General features: G+C 39.9%; 1 protein-coding gene across 1 annotated transcript in view; it reads left to right on the top strand.

Moving 5' to 3' along the window:
* Positions 1-25,572, top strand: part of CNTNAP2 (contactin associated protein 2) — a 2,786,505-nt gene that overhangs the window by 1,965,157 nt on the left and 795,776 nt on the right. Inside the window, exon 12 of the mRNA XM_073630449.1 lies at positions 23,309-23,428. Within this exon, the coding sequence (XP_073486550.1) occupies positions 23,309-23,428 (120 nt within the window). The remainder of the gene's footprint in view (positions 1-23,308; positions 23,429-25,572) is intronic.

The following is a 25,572-nucleotide window of genomic DNA, read 5'->3' as shown; positions in this document are numbered from 1 at the left end:
ACTGGCCTGCACAGAGTCCTGACCTCAACCCGATAGAACACCTTTGGGATGATTTAGAGTGGAGACTGCAAGCCTGGCCTTCACGTCCAACATAAGTGCCTGACCTTACAAATGCGTTGCTGGAAGGTCAAACATTCCCATGGACACACTTCTAAACCTTGTGGACAGCCTTCCCAGAAGAGTTTAAGCTGTTATAGCTGCAAAGGGTGGGCCAACTCAATATTGAACCCTATGGACTAAGACTGGGACGCCATTGAAGTTCATGACTGTGTAAAGGCAGGTGTCCCAATACTTTTGGTAATATAGTGCATATAAAAATGGCCTTCCAAAAGCTTTGGGCTACTGAGCAGTCCCACCAGTATTCTTTTTCTCTAATACATTTCAGCGAATTCTCCTTCATTTACTGGTTCCCAACCAGCCGCCGCAGTTATACTGCGGCAGGTTGGCTCCCCTGGGCAAGCCACCATCGGCTGCTTTAAGAGCACTAGGCTGACTAAGACTAAGATTATATATTACTCCATGTCCTCATATTTTCACAAGGTAAACACATCTATAGTTCCCTCTTTCATTTTTTGGCTTCTTTTTCCCTAATTTGCACAATTTTAGAATTTTAGTCTTACACTATATTACGAAAATATATATATCTCTATATATATCTATATATATATCTATATATATATATAGATATATATATATCTATATATATATCTATATATATATATAGATATATATATAGATATAGATAGATAGATAGATAGATAGATAGATAGATAGATAGATAGATAGATAGATAGATAGATAGATAGATAGATAGATAGATATCCATATATATACAAAATCATTATAGAGGCACTCACAGAGTTGACTGAGCTCCTTCAAAACATTGATTTAGCTCTAATGCAAGAGTGCTTCTATACCTGTTTTTACATGGATTTATATGGAATTGTTTGTGAGAGAGCACCTGGGCATTTGTCTCATTGCCGCATACGTGCGGTGGCTACCCTTCTACACTTGGGATTATCAAGCACACTGATTATTCAGGTGTGTACTGGCTTTATAATAGAGCCAAAGTTAGAGCTCAGGGCCCCACCCTCCTGAGGGAGGTCAGTATGTCTGAGGGGAGCCATGTGAGATGCTGTCGTGCATCAAGATCAGGTTGGGAGAGGAAGGTCAAAACCTGAGAGGATATCCAGGCGGGACAAACACAGCTAAGAAGCTGCAAAAAAAAATGCAGAGCTAAATGTCAGTGTCTGGGGTGTATTTGATGGTCAGGAAGACCAAAAGGTGTTTGATGGTCAGGAAGAGCAGAGGTACTTGGAGCACTAAAGCTTCTACAAGCTTCCAGGATGGTGAATGTTATGTCTTTGCAGTGATGGTGAGAAACCCCCTGCATGGGAAGAGCTATCTGTATGAACTTTGACTTGCTTTTAAGTAAAGGTGGGCTGCCATGCCCTTAAAATACAGTTTTGGACTGCTACAACTCATTGTAAGTACACCTACTGCTTAAGTTTAATCACCCCAATCTCACAATAATATATATATATATATATATATATATATATATATATATATATATATATATATATATATATATATATATATATATATATATATATATATGTGTGTGTGTGTTTGTCTACATAATTATCATTTTCTATATTTATCAATTAATCATCAATTAGAGAAGTTTTATTGAATGTAAAAAGTATAATTTGACAGATGACATACTTTAGAAGAAAACGCATTAAAAGGGTCGACAGTGGGACAGGGGGAATGAAGCTTCAACTAACACAGGAATAATGCAAATATGTAGGGCAGAGAGAAACAGGTAAAAGGTATTGAGGAGTAGGAACATGAAAAGAGTTGCAAACAGACATTGCAAGTAAGATTTAAAAGATGAAGCAACCATGAGCACAACATTTAGGAAAAAGGAAGGAAGAGAAGGGAGAAAGCAGGAAAAAAAGGGGAGGGGTGCGGTTAAGAGTAGCAGGGGGAAGAGGAAGTGGTATCACCTAGTGGGGGGGGGGGTGTCCCGCCAGATGTTTTATCAAAGGGAAAGTAAGGTATGAATATAAGTAAGGTATTAAGATGTCAATTATATTCCAAACAAGGAGATTGTGTTTTAAGAAATTTCAAGGTGTAATCCACTAATAAGCCCAAGTAGTTGTGTTTGAATGCTCACGCATACATAGGTGTAGGGAAACATATGTATATGGATACATGAATGTGACTTGTTGTTTATTTATCCTTGCCCAGTGACAATTTCTATCTTAATTCTTCACATTGTAGCCCTGATAAAAGGGAAATATGTGGTCCCAAAAATATTGTCTTCACATCCCATAGTTTTTTTTTTTTGTTTCTTAGTGTACAGAAGTTGCCCGCTCATCGCTTTCATTACCTTGATGCCACACAGGGACATCATCAGCACAACATAAATTTTATGTAACAAAGTGTTACTCAGCATTATTTTAAGGCTACAGAGCCATAAGTCTACTACTCTAAGGTAAATTGCTCAGACTGCTGTAAATTTACTGTCATTCGGCCGTTTGTTCGCCCCCCCCCGAATCGACCACAATGCAATGCGGCACTGAACAGTGTATTGCAAGCCCTGATTAGCTGAAGCAGTGAAAGCTTCAGCCAATCAGGGCACAGAGCACTGTCAGAGTCATGATTGGACACTGTCATCATGACTTTATCCAGTCATGGCTCATTCCCACCCCACAGTATAAAAGTATTCTTTCACTGGCAGCCATTTTCAGTGTGATTTTGGCATAGAGAGAGATAGAACAGGACTCTGTTCAGTGCTATTAGTTAGTTAGTGTGCTATACTGTGCTATTTTGCTTCAATTCTCAGTGTAGAATATTAGTTTAGTGCCAGTCTAGGGATAGTGTGAGTGTATTGAGGAGGAACATCATTCAGCTTTGCATAGTGTGCAGCTAGAGTAGAATAGGTATCTTTTAGCACATTTTCCAGATAACATAGACCAATGGAAATTGTTATTTTACTATTCATTTTTTTTATTTCTGCTCCTATAGAAGTCCAAAACTGAAGATCACAGTAGGAATGTAAGGACAAAGCTCACTTCTTAGGTCTTAATATGAACATCCAGAGTGCTCAGAAAAATAATTCAGTTTCAGTATTACACTCTGCTGTTCACTGTGCACATTAAAAAATGTTCTGTAACCTCTTGCCCCTTTCTTTCAGAAGAGAAATTAAAGTATACTTCTAGCTGTGGTATTGAAATGTTACAGCTTCTTAGAGCGTCGAGAGAACCAGTCAAAGCAACCTCCAAGGTACCTGACTACTATGGAGCTCATTTCACAGCTCATCCATTATCTGAATGAGATGTGAAAATGATTTCCCTGTTCCAATAATCTGCCAGAACACAGAAGTCACTTCTGCGCAATGTAATTATAGAAAATTACAAAAAAAAATTAAATAAGAGGTTGTTTTTCTCCTGCTAAGCCATCATGGTGAGTTATTTTTACAGTTGGAACAAAAAAGTAAGTAAATAGATAGCAAGATTAAATCTTAGTGCAATTAGCTTGAGTTTTCGCTAGGAATAGTATGTGTGTCTCTGTAGTCAGAAGTATTGTACTTGAGAGTAGACTTAAAACCATAGTGAGTTTAGACTCTAAATTTATTAAGATGGATGACTTACTTTAACCAATTTAAGTCATGCTCTCATAATAGTCTGCATGGTTGGGCTGTTCCCACTGGAAGATGTCCCCTGTATTCCTGTTCTGGTGGCAACGCTTTCAATGCTGGTGACATTTTTCATAAGGACAATTAGAGAGAGTAAATCATCCTAATGGGGGGCAGAGACAGATACAAAAACATGGCAGGGATTCTAACCCCTTCCTACTCTACCTTAAGTTAAAAAAAAAACATTTTTTTTCTTTTATCTTATACTTTAAATTCAGCACTGCAAGAGAGATAGGGGTAAAAAAAATAAGTAAGCAGATGACTGAGCTATATGCAAGGTTAGTGTTTGTACAGTGTTGGATAAGTAAACAAAGCAAATATTTTCAGAACCAACATACAGTATCTTACAACACTAAGTACACCCCTCACATTTTTGTAAATATTTTATTATATCTTTTCATGTGACAACACTGAAGAAATGACACTTTGCTACAATGTAAAGTAGTGAGTGTACAGCTTGTATAATAGTGTAAATGTGCTGTCCCCTCAAAATAATTCAACACACAGCCATTAATGTCTAAACCACTGGCAACAAAAGTTGTGAAAATGTCCAAATTGTGCCCAATTAGCCATTTTCCCTCCTTGGTGTCATGTGACTTGTTGGTGTTACAAGGTCTCAGGTGTGAATGGGGAGCAGGTGTGTTAAATTTGGTGTTATCGCTCTCACTCTCTCATACTGGTCACTGGAAGTTCAACATGGCACCTCATGGCAAATAACTCTCTGAGAATCTGAAAAAAAAGAATTGTTGCTCTACATAAAGATGGCCTAGGCTATAAGAAGATTGCCAAGACCCTGAAACTGAGCTGCAGCCCAGGTTCCACTCAGAACAGGCCTTGCCATGGTTGACTAAAGAAGTTGAGTTTGAAGGGGTGGGGGGGTCAGCTTGTCAATGCTCAGACCATATGCCGCACACTGCATCAAATTAGTCTGCATGGCTGTCGTCCCAGGAGGAAGCCACTTCTAAGGATGATGCACAGGAATGTTTGCAAACAGTTTGCTGAAGACAAGCAGACTAAGGACATGCATTACTGGAACCATGTCCTGTGGTCTGATGAGACCAAGAAGTATTTGGTTCAGATGGTTTCAAGCGTGTGTGGCGGCAACCAGGTGAGGAGTACAAAGACAAGTGTGTCTTGCCTACAGTCAAGCATTTAGGTGGGAGTGTCATGGTCTGGGGCTGCATGAGTGCTGCTGGCACTGGGGAGCTACAGTTCATTGAGGGAACCATGAATGCCAACATGTCCTGTGACATACTGAAGCAGAGCATGATTGGGCCACAGGGCAGTATTCCAACATGAAAACTACCCCAAATACACCTCCAAGATGACCACTACCTTGCTAAAGAAGCTGAGGGTAAAGGTGATGGACTGGCCAAGCAAGTCTCCAGACCTAAACCCTATTGAGCATCTGTGGGGCATCCTCAAACGGAAGGTGGAGGAGCACAAGGTCTCTAACAACCACCAGCTCCATGATATCATCATGGAGGAGTGGAAGAGGACTCCAGTGGCAACCTGTGAAGCTCTGGTGAACAACATGCCCAAGAGGGTTAAGGCAGTGCTGGAAAATAATGGTGGCAACACAAAATATTGACACTTTTGGCCCAGTTTGGACATTTTCACTTAGGGGTGTACTCACTTTTGTTGCCAGCGGTTATGACATTAATGGCTGTGTGTTGAGTAATTTTGAGGGGACAGCAAATTTACACTGTTATACAAGCTGTACAATCACTACTTGACATTGTAGCAAAGTGTCATTTCTTCAATGTTGTCACATGAAAAGATATAATAAAATATTTACAAAAATGTGAGGGGTTTACTCACTTTTGTGATATACTGTATATTTGTCCGAAGAGATAACTTTAAAAGTGTTCTTAAAGGTTTTGAGGATTAAAAAGTACAGAAGGAGAGTGACTTTGTAAAAGTCATGGAGGTGTGTGAAGTGTGAAGAGGTGACTTAACTGGAAAAGAGGAGAGCGTGAAGTGGTGACTAAAATGGAGGAAAGACAAAGGTCAAGTAAACTTGCATTAAAAAAAAAAAACTTCTCCCTGCAAGTTACTGTGCTAATATGCATCACATACTGTTACATTATGAAATACTTACCTTAAAATGAAGCCCTCCAGCAGCACACTGTCACCGCTGACAGGGCTTCCATCTTGACTTGGTCTTTCTTCCGGCATTGCGGGCTCTGTCCATTTGAATGGTCAAGCAGCAATGACGTCACTGCTGCAAAGGCTCGCAGGAGTCATGGCTGTGACAAGATCTCTGAAGGCATGACATGAATATGCTGTCCCTTCAGAGCGCATGGGTCAGTGACTTCACCGTCTGCAGAAACAGTGAATATCGTCTAAACGGTGCACATTTAGGGAATATTCCTTGTACCTGCAGGTAAGCTTTATTACAACCACTTTAAGTGTGAAACAAAGGTTGCTCTTGTTAGTCGGTTGTTGGAAATTAGAAAGAAACTGTATGGAAGGGCCAGGTTGGAGAGATCTTTGTAGATTAGACATATACGTTTCAACCAAATTCTTTATTTAATGGAAGCCAGTGGATTGATTGACACAAAGAAGCAGAATTTAGGGGAAGAGAAGGTGGGTGGATAAGTTCAATAGCTGAGTTACAGACAGATTGGATCAGTGTATTGTTCATTGGAAGACCACACAAAATGAAATTTCCAAAAAAATAACCCCACAATATTATAAGGACATGCTCTAGCACTTTAGTTATGTTATGAACAAGGAAGAGGTGATCCAGAGGAATTTTTTAAGTTAGATAGACATGTGCAATTCTTTTCGTAACAAAAGGAAATTCGGCTGAATTTTGCATCTTTCAGACATTCGGATGCATCCGAATAAAACAATAACGAATTTCAACTAATACGAAAGAAATTATAGCGAGTATAACAAATTAATTCAACATGATTCGGTAATTCATTAAAGTTCTAATGAAACAAAAGGTCAACTCCAAGTAAATCTTACAGTCCAATCAGCTGATTAATTTTATGCTGGAGGTTGGATTACTGGTAAGTGCATTCCTGAGAACTGAGTGAGAAGGGTGTTGTATTGTATTTGAGCAGAGGAGAAGAGATATTGTGATTATGTATGTTAATAGATGCAATAAACAAACAAATTTCCAAACTACGAATCATTATCATGAATATTTATACATACATAAATATCGAATTTCAACTAATACGAAAGAAATTATAGTGGCTATAACGCAATTAATTCGACATGATTCGAGATTCAGTATAACGAATATGGACACTCTACGAATAATAACAAATTATCCAAAAACGAATTAACGTAACATAACAAATATAACAGAACGAAATTATGTATTTTACGAAAATGACAACTAACCAAAACTAAACGAAATTTCCCATTGTGCACAAGTCTAAAGTTAGACACAATATGAATGTGGTGTTTGATGGAGAGAGATAGACATACATATTGGATGGTGTTTAGTAGGCTAAAGAAACATATATTATAAACAAATGCCATGTTTTTTTTTCATTAAATACTGTTTCACTTTTTACATCCTTTGTCACATCTCAGTGCTTCTGATCTCAACCATCCTTTTTCAGACACTTCCTGTACATTTGTACATTTGCTTCAGTATGGACCGAACATAATTGCTCAGGAAGGGTTTGCTTATAGTGACAATGGAAGACAATGGCTTTGCAATGTGTGCTGTCTGTTAAAGTCTTTATTATGGGCACATATGAGAAAGTGATAGCGCAGAAGCACAATTGAGAAAGTTTTTAATCTATAACAAAAAGTGTCTGATGAAAGACCTTCATGGCATGATGACTAGATTATTTTAGTGAAAGATGCTTATCTAAAAAGTTTGAAAACAACTTTTTAAATGACATGAACATCTTAAAGTGTATACACTATACAATTATAGTTGGATTTGAATCTACTTTGCCCTTTACTAACGGAAGCTGTAATTAATAGGTATGTTAATACCAGTAATACTGATTTTAGACAGGGAAGCAAACAAAGAAAACATGCAAAAATGTTGATATTCCTAAGGTATTTTCAAAGGAAAAAACCTTAAGAGTCTATTAACAGTTGAGCATGGGTACAAAAATCCATTATTTCAAATCAAACAGAGCAATTGGTAATTGTCTCGCTGGAGCTGAGACACTATTTTTTAAGTGGGCCATGTCAGACTTACTTGCGTATCCAGTTTCTCTAATAGCATTTCAGGCAACTCAAATGTTATGTTCACATCTCATTTTGTGCCAGAATTCTCAAAATGAATATTACTTTCATTGTCTTCCTTTATGACCCTCTAAAGTATTTTGTTTGACCCTTGGGCTAGGCTTCTGTACACCTATCATTTCTGTGAATCCCCATGTTTGCTTGTGCTAAGTATCAGTCTGCTAGTTTAAATTAATACCATATTGTCTGTATGCTTTAAACTCCAATATCTTCCTACAGGGCATACATGATAATTGAAATCCTTTAAAAGTTCATTAGTTAGCAGCAGGAGTTGGTACAATGGATTTTCAGAAATTCTGGTATATACTAAGGATTAAATTCTTTCTGGTACTTCTAGAAAAATGCTTGCAACAAAAGTGCAACATTTTAAGTAAAAACATGCCTGTATTGTTATGGCTAAGTGTAAGTGATTAACGAGACTGTACATTAGAGATAAGAACCAACGCTGATTGACTTGAGACATTTTTTATTAAACTTTTTTTTTGCTTGTAGTTTTAAATCACATTAGCTCTGTAAAAATCGACCTTGTCCTTTTTTTCTATGTGGTTTTAAAGCTTTTATTAAAAGCCCAGGCTAGTATAAGTTTTTGTTTAGGTTTGGTCTATCTGCACTGTATATTTTAGTGCGAACATGAAAGACATAAATCATCCCTCAAGATGTGTACTCTAAAGTTACCCGCCTGGAACAAATGGCAGTGGGATATTGTCAGGACTTAGCTAAACATATGCAATGGTTGCCCTTCTCCAACATCTGGTGATCTGTTTTCCCAGTTATTACATGTGGGTGGGCAATAAAGAAATTACCAATTATAAGTCTTGGCATTGAAAATATTGGTATGTAGAATACATTTCTAGCTTGTTCACATTTTATCTTGGTTTATTGTTAGGTTCCTTCTTGTCCTGAAATAAAATAAATTACCTATTGTGGAGCATGTCTGGCTGTAGACCTGCACAGACATTCGTGGCTGATCTCCAGACTTCTTTAGGTGCATACAGCTGACTTTAGAGTTGTCACCCTTAACATTGGACATCATGCCAAGGAAAAGAAAGTCTCAGGAAAAGAAAGTGTCAGAGAGTTCCACCTGAGAGCGAGACCATTCGATACCAGACATTCAGCACTTTTTAAATTTTAAAACCTCCTATACAGCATCCCAGGCTGATCCAAAGAGGGCTCCTCACCTACTTCCTCTCCAAAGGCAGGATCACAACAACACATCAGAGAGAGCAAATGAAGTGCCAGCATACCCTTCTGCTGTATGGGTGATCATCCAGACTCATAGATCAACACCCCTTCCCTGAATGCTTTTGACTCACCTGCTCACTCTAAGAGCCCAGGGCTCTCCCTAACTGATTCATTAGCACTACAGGCTCTCAGGGACATACAGCCAGTTTAGCCACTCTTCGTGCTAGGCTAGAGCTTGAGCAATGGGCAAATTGGATTGAAACATCACTGAAAAGGGAGGTGGATGCTATCAAAACACAAGTCATTGCTAATGAAGACAGAATATCAGCCGCTGACACTAAACAAAGTTCACAGGAATCACACATTACTACATTGGGGACAACAACCAAGCAAATACATGATAGACTCATTCACCTCCAATTGAGGACAGATGGTAGCAAGAACAGGAGAGGGAAGTTTCAGGAGGAAGACCTGAAATCTACTGTAGTAGCCATTGTGAAAACTTACCTAGACCATGACTCCACATTGGACTGTAAGCCCCAGATGGGACTCAAGAGATGTACTCTTTAGAGTGCATTATTTCGCCCTAAAGGAGGAGGTAGTGCAAAGAGCTTGGCAACATGGCCTGTTTAATTTGATGGAGCTACAATTCAGCTTTTGCCTGATTTTTCTTGTATAATCCTGGCTATTTGTAAAATATTCAGACCTCTTCTTGGTTACCTAAAGGAAGCTGGATCATCAAAAAATTGGGCCATCCATTAGATACCATCATCAAGAAGGACAGCAATCAGTTTGCATCTCACACCCGGGATCAACTGCCAGAACTATTCGTTTCACGGATACTGCCCTGATATTGGTTCCAAATTGGCTTGAGACAGCCTGTGAGGATTACAGATCCACTCCGAATCCTGCTCCTTTGCCTCAATGAAACAGGGGCTCATGCTCCAGAGCCACCAAAGCTACCCCTGTTCGATAATCCAACTGCTAACTAACCTGTAAGGAGGATGGAAACTTACTGCCTGTTTCAATACCTGCCCTTGCAATACTTCCCTCTGGTTAGGTAAGCTGAATTTATATGTGCCTTATGTCTAGCCAGTTGGATGTGAGTGGCTGGAGTTTGGGCATTCAGCCATATGAAACTATTACTGCACTGGGTCCTTATTTGTTTTCTATCATGGTTCATGTGGGGAGCATGCTAGGTGGAATCAAAACATTATTTTATCTTATGGGCAGATCTTCTCTCCTTTGGACCTGTTTAAATGTTGTTTCTGCCTTTTTGTTCATATATGTTCCACAAGTGTTTGAAAAATGTAATGTGAATAAATTACCAGGACCTGATGACTTATGCCCCATACACACGATCGGACATTGATCGGACATTCCGACAACAAAATCCATGGATTTTTTCCGACGGATGTTGGCTCAAAGTTGTTTTGCGTACACACGGTCGCACAAAGTTGTCAGAATTTCCGATCGCCAAGAATGCGGTGACATACACCACGTACGACGAGACTAGAGAAGGCCATTTCAGAACCAAGCGCGGCACCCTTTGGGCTCCTTTTGCTAATCTCGTGTTACTAAACATTTGGTGAGAGACGATTCACGCTTTTTTAGACTCGTGGTTTTGTTCTGTTACTTCGTTCTGAGCAGCCGACCGTTTTCTAGCCATGTTGCGTATACGTACTCCTCATAGAGTTCCTGCTGTGTGGGGGCTTGGTGTTGGGGTCCTGACCTTGGCACACGTCCAGTCCATGAACAGGGTGGGGAGGAGTTCATGGATGAAGAATTGGTTGCTTAAGCGTGACCATTTCTGTCATATGCCTTTGCTCCGTGAGATCCGTGAGAATAATCCTGATGATTTCAGGAACTTTCTCCGGATGACGGACCCCGTATTTTACCGTTTGTTGGCTTTGCTGACCCCTTATATTAGCAGGCAGGATACCTGCATGAGGCAAGCCATCACTCAGGAGCAGAGGCTCGTCGCCACCCTGCAGTACTTGGCAATGGGGAGAAGCCTGCAGGACTTGAAATTCTCAACAGGCATCTCCCCCCAGGCTCTGGGGATCATTATCCCAGAGACCTGTTCTGCCATCATACAGGTCCTGCAGAAGGAGTATATGAAGGTAAGATTTTTATCCTTTAATATCACATTTTATTGTATTTAATGTTTGCTAATGTATTGTATTTCTTTCCTCATTCCCTAATTACCATGATTGTAATATGCTGTGAATGTCCCCTTTGTCCTCATGTATGCTGGCTTTTTAGGTAATTATTTTTTTTCTCCTTCATACATATTTGCCTTCACTTACCTCCCCAGCATGGTCTCCTGGCCCTATATTCACCTCATGTAGTTAATTAACAATGTATTTTATCAGCTCCATAGTAGTGCTTTACCCCAAACACCCCCTAAAATGTTTTAAAATGTGATTTGTGCTTTAAATTCAGGCAGAGTGCCAGAGGCTTTTTTTGGGGGGATCCCCAAATCATTTTTAACCCTCCCTCCCCCCAACTGCTAAGTCAGCTGATACCAATTCTCTATCTATCCTCAATCATCTATCTGCTGACTTTGCCAAACCCATACACACTATACCCATCTCTTTAGTGGTCAGATTTATGGATGAATTCCCCAAAGCATGTAGTGCAAGGGCCTGCCTGTATACTTTCAAATGGTACTATTTGAAGTTTTTGTATACTATTATTATCTTGATAGGTAATAGCAGAATGTCCAAATGTGCTCAAATGTGTACAATGTGTATTTATATCTTTGTATTATGACACTTCTTACCTGTCCAGTGGGCTGCCAATAGTGTAACTAAGGAGGGGCTGTTCAAAGTAAGGGGAGGGCTAATCTGATAGGTGTACCTTATCCTTTGATCTTTAAAAACTCCCTCAAATAAATGTTATCTTGATGTTGGCCAAGAATGTTTGTGTCTAATCTGCTTTTCCTGTTTATGTGCAAAATGACTAAATTATTTTTTTTGTTTGACACAGTTTCCTTCCACGCCACAGGAATAGCAGACTGTGGCCTCCCACTTTGCCCAGCGGTGGGACTTTCCTAACTGAGGAGGGGCAATTGATGGGAAACACGTCCACATCGTCCCACCACCCAACTCGGGGTCATACTATTATAATTATAAGGGGTTCAACACGTTTGGAATCATGGCCAGCCGGTTCCGCATATTTCTTACACCCATACATATGGCGGAGTATAAACTGAATCATATAACCCTGCCATGCTGTGTTCTACACAACTTTTTACAGCGACATTCTGCCAACTATGCTGGATCAGTTGGGCCTGAGGCTGGACTTTAAAATGAAACAACCCTGACGGCGCTTAAAAGTGGCCGTCCTGGCTTGCCCCCCCTGAGTGCCCGTGATGTCCGGCTAAGATACCTTGAATACTTTGCGGGTAGGGGGGCTATCAATACACCAGACAATGTCTGAAACCTTTTTCAAATAAAAAAAAACCAAATAACTACTCAAATCTTTGGTGACATTTACTGCTTGTGTTTGTTTTAGCTGACCCTGACAGAAATGTGATGAGTCCTGAAAATGGCGTGATTGTTTAACCTTATGTAAAGCACTGGTGGGTGTTATTTACTAAAGGCAAAGACACTTTGCACTACAAGTGCACTTGAAACTGCACTGAAACTGTACTTGTAGTGCAAAGTGGATTTGCCCTTAGGAAATAACACCCATTGTCACAGAAAACACCAATTAGAGCACCACAAAAGTGTTGGAGCGTGGAGACAATAATCCACACATTCTTGATTAACAATCTTTTTAATACCAGCACAATCACATGTGCATTTAGAAAAGGTTTTTAAAACAAACCAACATGTTTGTTGTATAACAATTTTTGGGGTCACATTAGAAAAAGTAGAAATGTCCATTTAAGATAAAACAGGCATGTTTAAAACCAACAAGAAAGACACAAATCTTGAACTTACAAAGTTCACTTTTGGTAGAACTTGAAGGCAATATCAGACATGAGTATTTACAAACTGTGTTTGATATTGCGTTCAGATGGGGTGAAGTCACCCCAGGAAAAGCCAAATTTTGAAGATGCACACAAATTTATGAATGTCAACATGTGCTACCTGCCATCACCGGGGATTAAGGGACGTGTTTTGGGGGTGCAACCCCTTCCTCACAGCTACTTTATTATTGAGGAAGGGGTTGCACCCCCAAAATGCGTCCATTGATCTCCCATGATGGCAGATAGCACATGTTGACACACTGTGTGCCTCTTCAAAATTTGGCTTTTCTCAAATTTGTCAAAAAATGTCAAAAATTTGTAGCACACGAAAAAACAAAGGGATTTGGAGGGGTTTTAAACTCTCCCTAAAACATCAATGATGTTCTTCATTTTTTGAAGAACATCATTGATGTTTTTCTTGATGTTTTCCAAGTCCCTATTATACCCCATGATCTCCCCGATCAAGATCTGTGCACTTTCTGAGGTGAAAGGATCTGGATCCACAACATCATGATCACCTAAAAAGATAGAAACCAAAAAACACCATGTATTATAAATATGCCGGCATCCATCTCTTACCTGAGCCTGTGGTCGCAGACACTCACCTGTTGTGGTGCCAATTTCCACCACGTCTTCCTCCTCCTGCTCTGCTTGTCTTGGGTGGATTTCCCCTTCTTCCAGAGGTGGGGGGTCTCTGGTCTCCTCGGATGAGGAGTGTCCTCCGAGTCTTTTCTCCCCTATGTTAAAAAAAATAGGGCTACTTAGCACACAGATATTTGATGGCAGAACTATAAATATGAAACATTGCTTGGAAGTGGGGTATAATAGTCTGTTTTGGCAGAGTTCCAAGATGTTGCATTTTTCTTGTCCTTTGTGAAGCTTCAATACTTACCTGTTTTGTACAAGCTTCACAGATGGAGTCACCCCTATAGTATACACTATAGCACTTGTGTGGGCCCCCTAATAAAAAGTCCCACACTAGTGCTCCAGCGTTCAAATGTGTAAACAGCTGCTGAGTGTCCTCTCCTTACACAGAATCTAGTTTGCATTTCATTCTAGTAACAAACCCATCTACACAACCAAAATTAGTTTCACACAAGTAGGCCCTAAAAAATGTGGGCAAATGCATATGGCCAAAACAATGGTGTTTTATAGGCTGAAAGAAAAATGTTTGATACGAACGAATAATGTGCCCATGAACATGAAAGTTGACATTTTAAACTGGATAACAGTTAAGAAAAGCACATGGAGCAGCAGGAACATAATAAACATAAAAAGAATAGGAACACAGAACAACTACTTACTTTTTTGCAGCACTCTCTGGATCTTTCTGTACTACTCATGCTCTCTTAATTTTAGGTCCAACCACTGCTTCCTGAGCTGATCTTTCGTTCCACGTACCCCAAAATTCCAGTGCAGACTTTTGACCACTTTCACCATGATCTTGGCCTTTCGGACATTGGGGTTGGGGTAAGATCCATACTTTCCATCATAGTCGGCCTTCTTTAGGATATCGACCATCTCCAACATCTCCCCAAAGGACATATTTGATGCCTTAAATTGTCTCCTTCTGGATAGGGATGTTTCTGCCTCCGGGCTTTCCTCCTCCTCGTTGCTGTAATTAGCACACACCTGCTCTGACTCCGCCATGTGCTCTTCCCCACTGCGACGAATGAAAAGGAGCGGGGAATAGACTAGAAAGAACGTCAGGGGCGGGCGGAGTTTCACGCATGCGCAGTGTCTATAAAGCGTAACACGCGTGTGTAGTACGTACGATCTGTGAGCGGAGGAAGGAGTAACAGAGGCGCTGATCATGATTTCGAAGGTAAGATTTAACATTGGGCCTATACTGCTTCTAGATTGAGGCCTGTATTTGCACAAGTTTAGAAGACTTTAGGCTGTCATTAGGGTTTGTCTTGTGTTGTGCCTTGCAGTGAAAATGGATATCTTGAAAGATAAGGACTTTATGCCAATCTTCATTGATATGTTTGTGAAGACGGTGATCCCGACGGCAGACATCACCTATTTGAAGATCCTAATTGGTGGCCTGAGGAGCACTTATCTAAGGGAGCACAAGAAGGTCCAGGATTCCCAGAGATCAGGAGCTGCAGATGACATTTATGTCCCCAGGCTGTGGTACTATGACAGGCTGCATTTTCTGTCAGGTCAGACTGAACCCAGGCCAGCACTCTCCAATCTTCCTTCCCCCCCAGTGGAGGCTTCTGACGCCCAACCTGGGCCTTCCAGGCAGCAACATGTGGAGGAGCCCAGCTTGAGCCAGGTATAGCATTCCTCTAAATCTTCATGGGTGTCCAATCAATGATGTTAACTAGATGTTAGTTTGGATTACTAATTTATGATTGTGATTAATGATGCAAAAACTAAAACCATGTCCCTTTTTCATACACAGGGAAGTCTCAGCCAGGAGGTGGCCGGGCCAAGCAGGCTGCCTGATATCCAGGTCCCTCCCCTACACCTTCAAAGACAAAGTGGCAGGAAGAGGAGTAACCTGGAGGAGGCTGCCATAGACCTCTTTTGGAAGGCTACAGAGACCGTGAGAACCCCCCACAGTGTGGAGGAGGGCTTTGCTGGCATAACTGCCTGCAAAATGATGCAGATGCAAGAGGGCCAACAACTCCTGTGTGAGTCCTTAATTTTGGAAGCTCTCAATAAGGGGTTGAGGGGCCAAATAACATCTGCTACCCACATTTGTAACCTCACACATAGTCCTTCTCCTCCTCCAGGTCCTACTACTCCTCCTCCTCCTCCAGGTCCTACTACTCCTCCTCCTCCAGGTCCTACTCCTCCTCCTGCCACATCTCCAACACCAGAGCCACAGCCGGGAAGGAAGCATGGAAAGAAGACCAGGGAGTGATGACCCTGGGTCCAGTCTGGTCTGGCAAAAGATGCAGGTTCTTGTAGTACCACAGCCTGGGGACATAGATGTCATCTGCTGCTTTCCGGATCTCTGGGACTTCTGGACCAGACTGCACTCCCTTAGATAAGGACTCCCCAGGTCACCAATTTTGCAGTAAAATAATTGATGTTTGCCCTGGGGGTCCAAGGCTTCGCAAATTTATGATGTTTATCCAGCGTTGCTTCCCTCTTTGTTTGGTTCTGAGCCCTTAATAAAGGAATTTTTGTTTCAATTATACTCGCCTATGTGTGTTTTCCTTCAAAAAGGACAGTTTGTTTGTGAGGAGGCAGGTACATTTCAAAAATTCAATGTGAAATTAACAAGGGACACCAAACAATCTCCTTGAGATTAAATAATACAAGATAATAATGGTGTTGTGGTAACTTGGCACACAAAACACACACAAAAATATTATGGAGTAAAACTAAAAATAAAATAAATCAAAGATCAGCCTTGAAAAAAATACAAACCCCAAAAAAAAAAAACAGCCTTGAAAAAAAACAAAACAACAAAAAAGAAATTTGGTCAGATGTGACAAATCAAAATATATTGAGGGAATCACGATAAATAATAAAGAAAGCAGTTTGTGAGAACTCTTTGTGAATATCAGCAGCAAAACTACTTCATTCTTCTCACATTATAAAGAAGAAGAGAGTGCGCTGTATTAAACCATTTTTTACATTGCAGCATGACGAAAGTGCTGTATCCATTCCAAACGCTAATTTTACCAGACCGAGCTGTTCCGCCTCAGAATTTCTTCTGAGCATGCGTGGCACTTTGTGCGTCGGAATTGTCCACACACGGTTGGAATTGAAGCGATCGGATTTTGTTGTCGGAAAATTTTATAGCCTGCTCTCAAACTTTGTGTGTCGGAAAATCCGATGGAAAATGTCCGATGGAGCCCACACACGGTCGGAATTTCCAACAACATGCTCCGATCGCACATTTTCCGTCGGAAAATCCAACTGTGTGTATGGGGCATTACACCCAAGAGTCCTCAAAACACTTATCCAGGTTATTGCTACACCATTATTCCTAATCTTTAAGGGCAGTTTACTGATGAGGGGAAGATAAAGGATTATATTCAAAAATTTATTGTTGAAAATGGTATCATTTGTAATAACCATAATGAAGTTAAGAAGGCTCATTAATGCCAAACCTTCCTATAAACATTCTATGAGGAAGTGAGATGGCCTCTGGATAGAGGAAGGCCTGTGGGCTTGGTATATCTGGATATTGTCAAAGCATTTGATGCAATACCCTATAAATGTCTAATTTTCAAACTGAGGTCAGTTGGCATTGATGACAGTGTATGTATCTGGGTAGAAAACTGGTTACAGGAGCATGTCCAGAGGATAGTGAGAAAAAACATATATTTAGAATGGTCTGGCGTTGTGAACAGGGTGCCCCAGGACTCTAACCTGGGACCAATTTGTTTTAACCTTTTCGTAAATGACATAGAGGTGAGAATAAACAGTTCAATATCAGTGTTTGCTGATGACACAAAGCTAAGCAGGATGAGAACCTCACAACAGGATGCAGCAAATTTAAAGGAAAACCTCATAAAAATAGAGGAGTTGGCAACTTCATGGCAAATGTGGTTTATTATTGATAAATGTAAAGTAATGCACTTGGGGACTAAAACTATGAATGCACATTACTCTCCAGGAGAAGAACCTCTGGGGGGGGGGGGGGTTATGTGGGGTCCTAGTAGATCACAGGTTGAGCAATAGCATGCAACAACAAATTGAAGCAAGCGAGGCTAGCAGACTATTAGCATGCATTAAAAAGGATATCTACTTAAGAGATAAAATTACAATTCTACCACTTCACAAAAGTTTGGTTAATTATAAATAGATTGTGCTATTGTGATGAAATTGCTTATAAGTCCATATATCAGAACAAAAACACCAATGTATAGTGTCCTCAATGGTGCCAAATAAAACAATCATGCAGGTGACTCCATGTGAAAACCTCCACCAATGGTAAAAATGCCCGCTCACCTCCCAACGTGGACCCTTGGTTACAAAGGGTCACACACGTATTCCCTTACAGGGTATCAAGATGTTTTGGCAGTGGGTAACAATAAAGCTGACAGGAACAGATCCCGATATACGAGCTCCTCACGGTGTGATGGACGAATGCTCAAACGCCAGAAAAGAGGGAACTAGTCTCCAGAACCACAATATTTATGCAAATAAAAACATATATAGTGCTGTCTGCAAGAATGGGTTTTATTAAAATAACAGAATTAAACTTACAAGTGAGGCACTTAGACCCAGTGCCCGGTAAACATGCGTGTACACAGTAGATCAGCAATGGCTGCGGGTGACGTTTCGTGTCTTCCATCTGTCCGTACGCATTACGTCCCCGGGCTTGACTTCGTCAGCAGAACAAGGCCCACCCCTTGGGATGTAATACGTACGGATGGACAGAAGTCACGTGACGTCACCCGTGGCCATCGCCGATCTACTGTGTACACGCATGTTTACCAGGCACTGGGTCTCAGTGCCTCACTTGTAAGTTTTATTCTGTTATTTTAATAAAGCCTAATCTTGCAGAGAGCACTATATATGTTCTTATTTGCATGAATACTGTGGCTCCAGAGACTGGTTCCCTCTTTCCTGGTGTTTGAGCATTCGTCCACCACACCAGGAGGAGCTTGTATGCTTAGGTCGGGATCTGTTCCTGTCAGCTTCATTGTTGTCCATTGCCGATACATCTTGCTACCCTGTAATGGAATGCGTGTGTGACCCTTTTTAACCAAGGGTCCACATTGGGAGGTGAGCGGCCACTTTTACCATTGGTGGAGGTTATCTCACGGAGTCACCTGCATGATTGTTTTATTTGGCACCATTGAGGACAATATACATTGGTGTTTTTGTTATGATATATGGACTTATAAGCAATTTCATCACAATAGCACAATCTATTTATAATTAACCAGACTTTTGTGAAGTGGTAGAATTGTAATTTTAACTCTTAAGTAGATATCCTTTTTAATGCATGCTAATAGTCTGCTAGCCTTGCTTGCTTCAGTTTGATGTTGCATGCTATTGCATAACCTGTGATCTACTAGGACCCCACATAACCCTCCCCCCCAGAGGTTCTTCTCCTGGAGAGTAATGTGCATTAGTGCTGCACCATCTATTTATAATTTTACTGTATGGGATTTGATTGATTAACCCTTAGTGTTCAGCAGCTTAAAGGTCTACTGAGTTTGATTGCGCTGGTTGGTTTTCTCTATACATGCCTCAGGAAGGATAGACTTGAAGTCGAGAGAGTCCAGAGCAGGGAAACAAAGCTAATAAGGGGACTGGAGGCCCTCAGTTATGACGAACAACTACAAACAATAAACATATTCTCCCTAGAGAAGAGAAGTTTAAGAGGGGATATGATGACAATATACAAATATCTAAATTGTGATTTTAACATAGAGAGAAAATTATTCACTTCCATCTCACTTAACAAGACATGTGGACACTCAATGAAGTTGGATGGGAATTAGTTTAACCTTAACCACTTACGGACCACCGCACGCCGATATACGTCCTAAGTTTGAAGAGGAATATCGTTGTTATGGAAGCAGCTAGCTGCCATAACCCCAGTATCCTCTTCTTCGGCTGGCGGTCCGCTTTCCGATAAGAGTGGTCTCTGCGCCGGATTCACTGCAAGACCACTTTTATCAGCGTGGGAGAGTGCCCCCCTCCCGCCGCTCTCCGGTGCCCTCCGATGCTTACTGGAGCCATCGGCAGTGGCGGAGGCGATCGGATGTTTCCCCTTGCTGGGTATGGAGACGGGTGAGGAGAAGATGGCCTCCACCCATCTGCATAACATTGCAGGGCGAAAGCGACGTCAAAATGTCACTTCCGCCCATAGCTCTTAAAGGGCCATATTTTTGTTTTTAAATGACATTTTTTTTTAGGTATTTTTGACCCCAGATCTCATATTTAAGAGGTCCTGTCATGTTTTTTTCTATTACAAGGGATGTTTACATTCCTTGTAATAAGAATAAAAGTGACACATTTTTTTTTAACAAATATTGTAAAAATATTGTAAAAATAAAAAATAAAAGGTAAAATAAATAAGAACATTTTTTTTTTTAAACGCGCCCTGTCCCACAGAGCTCGCGTGCAGAAGCAAATGCATACGTGAGTAGAGCCCGCATATGAAAACGGTGTTCAAACCACACATGTGAGGTATCGCCACGATCGGTAGAGCAAGAGCAATAATTCTAGCCCTAGGCCTCCTCTGTAACTCAAAACACGCAACCTGTAGAATTTTTTAAACATCACCTATGGAGATTTTTAAGAGTAAAAGTTTGTCGCCATTCCACAAGCGGGTGCAATTTTCAAGCATGACATGTTGGGTATCAATTTACTCAGCGTAACATTATCTTTCACAATATAAAAAAAATGGGCTAACTTTACTGTTGTCTTCTTTTTTAAATCAAAAAAAGTTTATTTTTTCCAAAAAAAGTGCGCTTGTAAGACCGCTGCGAAAATACGGTGTGACAGAAAGTATTGCAACAACCACCATTTTATTCTCTAGCGTGTTAGAAAAAAAATGTATAATGTTTGGGGTTCTAAGTAATTTTCTAGCAAAAAAAACTGTTTTTAATTTGTAAACAACACATCTCAAAAAGAGGCTCGGTCCTTAAGTGGTTAAACTGCGTAAAGGGTTTTGTTAGAGCGGTAAGGAAGTGGAACTTCCTACAACAATTGGTTTCAGCGGGGAATGTCGAAAATCTCAAAAAACATTTGAAAAATTATAGAGACATACAGTAGATGAACACACACACATTGAACTGGTTGGACTGGAGTATTTATTCAACCTCATCAACTATGTAACTATGTAATATGTGGAGCTTTCGAATTATAAAATAAACATGGGTAAGTCAGACGTCATGAATGTGAACTTCATTCAGACTCCTCAGTCTAGTTTTCGAGTCTTTCTAGCTAATTTTCAATTTTGTGGACGGCCATTAAAACAGATATTTGGGAATATACATTACTCAGTCACTTACAGATATTTTTAAAGAAATCTTTCTTCTGATGTTAGCAACATGGTTTGGTAGAAACAGTATATTAAAAATGAACATTCTCCCAAGAATACTGTATCTCTTGCAGACCCTCCTGTTCTACATTCTCAAGGCTTTCCTTCACTTCACATTCATTTCTTCTGGGCATATGGGTCCAGAAGGATTACATACCACTGATTATCTTTACCGAAGGTGTGGGGCTGCATAGGGTTTCTAGACCCCTTCAAATATCACCATGCAGTGCATACGACTAGAGTCCTCAATTGGATTAATCACACTACCTTCAAAAAATAGGTGGGTTTGGAGCGAGATATGGTTTTATTCCCACTACAGACTTTACCCTGACAACCCTCTGCTCTCCCACTGGCAGTAAAACTCCACCTATTAATAGGCAGCACACTTAGGGAACTCTCAAAATTGAGCTGTGAACTTCTACCTTATTTAATCCTACAGGTACTGTATGTCGCTGGTTATTGGTTTGGTGGGTTTCCCTCCTGGTGCTTCCAACCTGCAATTTAGGCCCTTTATTGCTACCAACTAATTTCAGGTTGAAAATGTTATATATGCGGGTACATGGAAATCCATTTCAGAAATTCCATCAAGCTGTGCCTATCTTATATAACCTAATTTATTATCTAGGTGAAGGGATTTTAATGCCATTGCTCTACTTTTTATATCCTATATAGATTTTTATTCAGGATGTGGGATGAACCAAAGAAATCTAACAGATTCCTCTATTCACGCTAAACAGCACAGATACATGAATCTTTCACTTTGGGCTTTTGTATTGTATTTGGTTGGATGCAGGTGCTGTTTGGCTGAATTTGTCCATCCAAGTGTTTCTGACAGGGCCACCTAAAGAGCAAATTTCAGCTGAATCAGAAGGAATCAGCCTAAACTTGAGCCATGTATGACCAGCTTAATGATTCCCAAGGCACTATGGTTTATATAAAGAGAAAGCAGAGTAGAGTCACTTGCTTTGCAGCTCCCTTTGTCTGAATACAATCTTAGACTCAGCTTTATGAGTCTAATGGGGCATATACACGGTTGGACTTTTTGGCTACAAAAGTCCGACAGCCTGTCCGACAGACTTTCGACAGACTTTCGACGGACTTTAAACGGACTTTCTAACGACCGGACTTGCCTACACACAATCACACCAAAGTCCGACTGATTCGTACGTGATGGCGTACACCGGACTAAAATAAGGAAGTTGATAGCCAGTAGCCAATAGCTGTCCTAGCATTGGTTTTTGTCCGTCAGACAAAAACATACAGACAAGCAGATTTCTGGGTCCGTCGGAGTTACGACGTAAAGATTTGAAGCAAGTTCCAAATCTAAAGTCCATCAGATTTGCGACTGTAAAAGTCCGCTGAAAGTCCAGGGAAGCCCACACACGATCAGATTGTCCGCCGGATTTGGTTCGTCGGCATTCATCGGACTTTTGTAGCCGAAAAGTCCGACCGTGTGTAGGCCCCATAAGATTTCAGTTTGGTTGGAAAAGTATTCACCCTAAATACAGTATATAACAATGGAGACTAGAACTACCTGCTATCTGAATATAAGACTGCCTAATGATAATGTGCAGTTTTACATGACAAAAATAGAAAATCTATTTTTTCTAATATTTTTTTTAACTCTATACCAATTTAGACAAAGACAGAAAATATTGACAAAAGTACAGTACATTTCCTTTAGATCCATAAGTTATACAGGATGTCTGTAGGTTATTCAACTCAATGTTCCTACCCAAAAAGTAAAACTGGTTTTGATTAATGGTAACCATAATTGATAATGATGTTTAATAGTATGTATATCTGTATTATCTATAATTTTAGTGTCAGTTTGAGTTGCTGATTTTACTGGAAATAAAGTCCCAAAGTGAGCTCTATGGACTCAAGTTGTTTTTAAGCTTATAATTTTTAGTATACTAATTGGATACAGTATTTTACAGTATCACAGTACTGATTGCAACGGAACTTTTTTTCCTGCCATCCCCTCAATTATAAATGAACATGTTAATTAATGAAACATGCTATTGCAAAAGCTGCTGTAGGTTTCAACTAGTGGAGCCGCAAAAAAAAGTATACTACTGCTGCTTCAGTAGCCAAAATAATAAACATGAAAATTTGACAAAATTACTAATTTTCATTGTTGTGTGCATTATTTCTATGTGCAGTTCAAGATTTTGGAGATTAAAATAAAATATTTGGACCTTATATAAAAATATTAACTTGAACACAACTTTCCTTTTAGCACTGTATGAGCTGTCATGTGAAGTTTACAGACACTTGGGAAACATATCTGGCTGGTATTGGATTGACCCAGATGGAAGTGGTCCACAAGGGAGGATGAAAGTTTACTGCAATATGACAGGTAAGAGACCACATCAACTAACTTTCTACAGTTTGTTATCTTTATATAGAATACAGGATGTGTCCACTAATAAGGGTTTATGTAGTATCTTACTGCTTTGCAAAACATGAAAATTATGTACATAAAAAGGCAGGTTACTAGGATATACAGTCAGTAGTCTTGTATTCAGCAGTCTTTATCATAAATGTGAGATAATCTAGTAGTGTTTTACAGAAGAAGCATTCAGCAATGGTGGGAATTTAAAAAAAAAATCATTATCTATAGCCAAATGGTCCTTGTTTGGCTTTGGATAATGTAGGATGGTTAGAACCTTTGTCAGGTCTTCTATTGCTATCTGGGTCCACACTGAGGTGATATAACCTGTTTGTCCAGGTGACCATCGTCACAGTATAGAAAGTCTTGGAAAATCCAATATTTTATGTTTAGAAGGTGAGTGGAAATCTTCCGATAAGGAAACCTGTTTTTTGGTTGACAACTATGTAAGAGAAGATTTCCCCTCAAATTATAAATCTATCACTTCAGACTGGAATCTGGAATACAATAAAGCCGTGTACTTTTGTCCCACCTGCTGAAGAGAAAAGGAAGTGGTGGGCACTCTTAGAACATGACAGCACAACTCTGAAATGTAGGTTATACCATGTGTAATTTATAAGATAGGGAGCTCTCCTTTCATTTTTTAAGATATTAAGAGTTTGGCTTCACACACAAAATAACAAAAGAACAAATAAACAACCATTCATCTGTTGAATGAATAATCCTATGAGAGGTATTTCTTAAAAAAATGTTGTTTTTCGATCTTAAAATACAACGCTAGGTAGGTTTATTTAAAAAAAAAAAAAAATGAAAGCAGTTATGCATTGAAAAAAAAAAATATTTTTCCATGCACTTTGTGTACCTGAATTTTTTTTTTATATCAAACTTCTGTAATTTCACACAGAGCAGAACTCGGACTAGAAGGAAATGGGCAAATGGTAGCAGTCAGTCAAATTCTGCTGCAGTACTCATGTGCTGACAATAAGCAAGCTGAATGGAGAAGAGAGCAGAAAGATATTTTGGCCAGGTTGTGCTTCTACTGTAATGAAGGCTTAGAATTTAGCTATATTATCCTACAGTGATGCATTGATTACAAGTCTGGATGTGCAGAATGATACATTCTTTGGCACCTAAAGCTGTTTTCATAAATGCTTTTCAACTCTGTATCCAGCTGTTTGCCATAGAGTATGTAAATCCAGCATTTCATATTTCTATGTGCCTGCGGTACCATGTAGTTGTATGAAAAAGTACCCCATTCTCTTTGTATTGCTCCCTTTGCTTTCTTCTTAAAAACTGACCACACTAAGCAGGAGAAAAAATCACGGTCAGCTTTCTAGCTATGCTGGGAGCTCTCCTTAAATTATCAGACTTGTCCCACCCCCACACCCCCTTTCTTGGACAGCCATTCACTGATAAGTTCAGTGTGCTTCTTTTTCTCCTACCCCCTGCTCTCATGCAGCTGAGAACAGAGAAAATGTCATCACTTTAAAAAAAGGGGAACACAAGATATTTATAATGTTTTTTTATAGCTATACACAAGTATTTTTCCCTTCATTTCATTTGGGCCAAAAATGAGCTAATGTGTATAGAGTTGGGCTGAACCACCCCCCCCCCCCGGTTCGGTTCGCACCAGAACTCTCAAACTTTGCAAAAGTTTGGACCCAAACTCTGAACCCTATTAAAGTCTATGTGACCTGAACTTGAATAATCAAAAATTTCAATTTTGAAGCCTTACTGTATATGCGAGTTGTTGGCCATAAAAAGGGTATGTGGGCCTGGATACTGCCCTGGGGGACATGTATCAATGCAATTTTTTTTTTTGAAAAAAGATTGTTTTTAAAGAAGCAGTGATTAAAGTGAAACAATTAAAATGAGGTGCATCTGTACCATGTATAGAACCTGCTGCAGCAAAACTTACCTAATGACATTTAAAATGTATTTTTCCTGCAAACTTTCTTTATTTTGTAAACAACAGCTTGGGGAGCTAGTCTGTATGTTGAGATCATATTGTAGTGCACTAGGAACAAGATTAGAGATTTTTTGGATACATTCTGGTGTCTCTTTGGCAGACTTTGGATGGAAATAACAAAGTTTTGCACGCCAGTGAGCAA

The sequence above is a fragment of the Aquarana catesbeiana genome, linkage group LG05, assembly GCF_042186555.1.
Source record: "Aquarana catesbeiana isolate 2022-GZ linkage group LG05, ASM4218655v1, whole genome shotgun sequence".
NCBI lineage: Eukaryota > Metazoa > Chordata > Amphibia > Anura > Ranidae > Aquarana > Aquarana catesbeiana.
The sequence above is the reverse complement of the archived record's forward strand: the minus strand, read 5'-3'. Positions and strand labels throughout refer to the sequence as shown.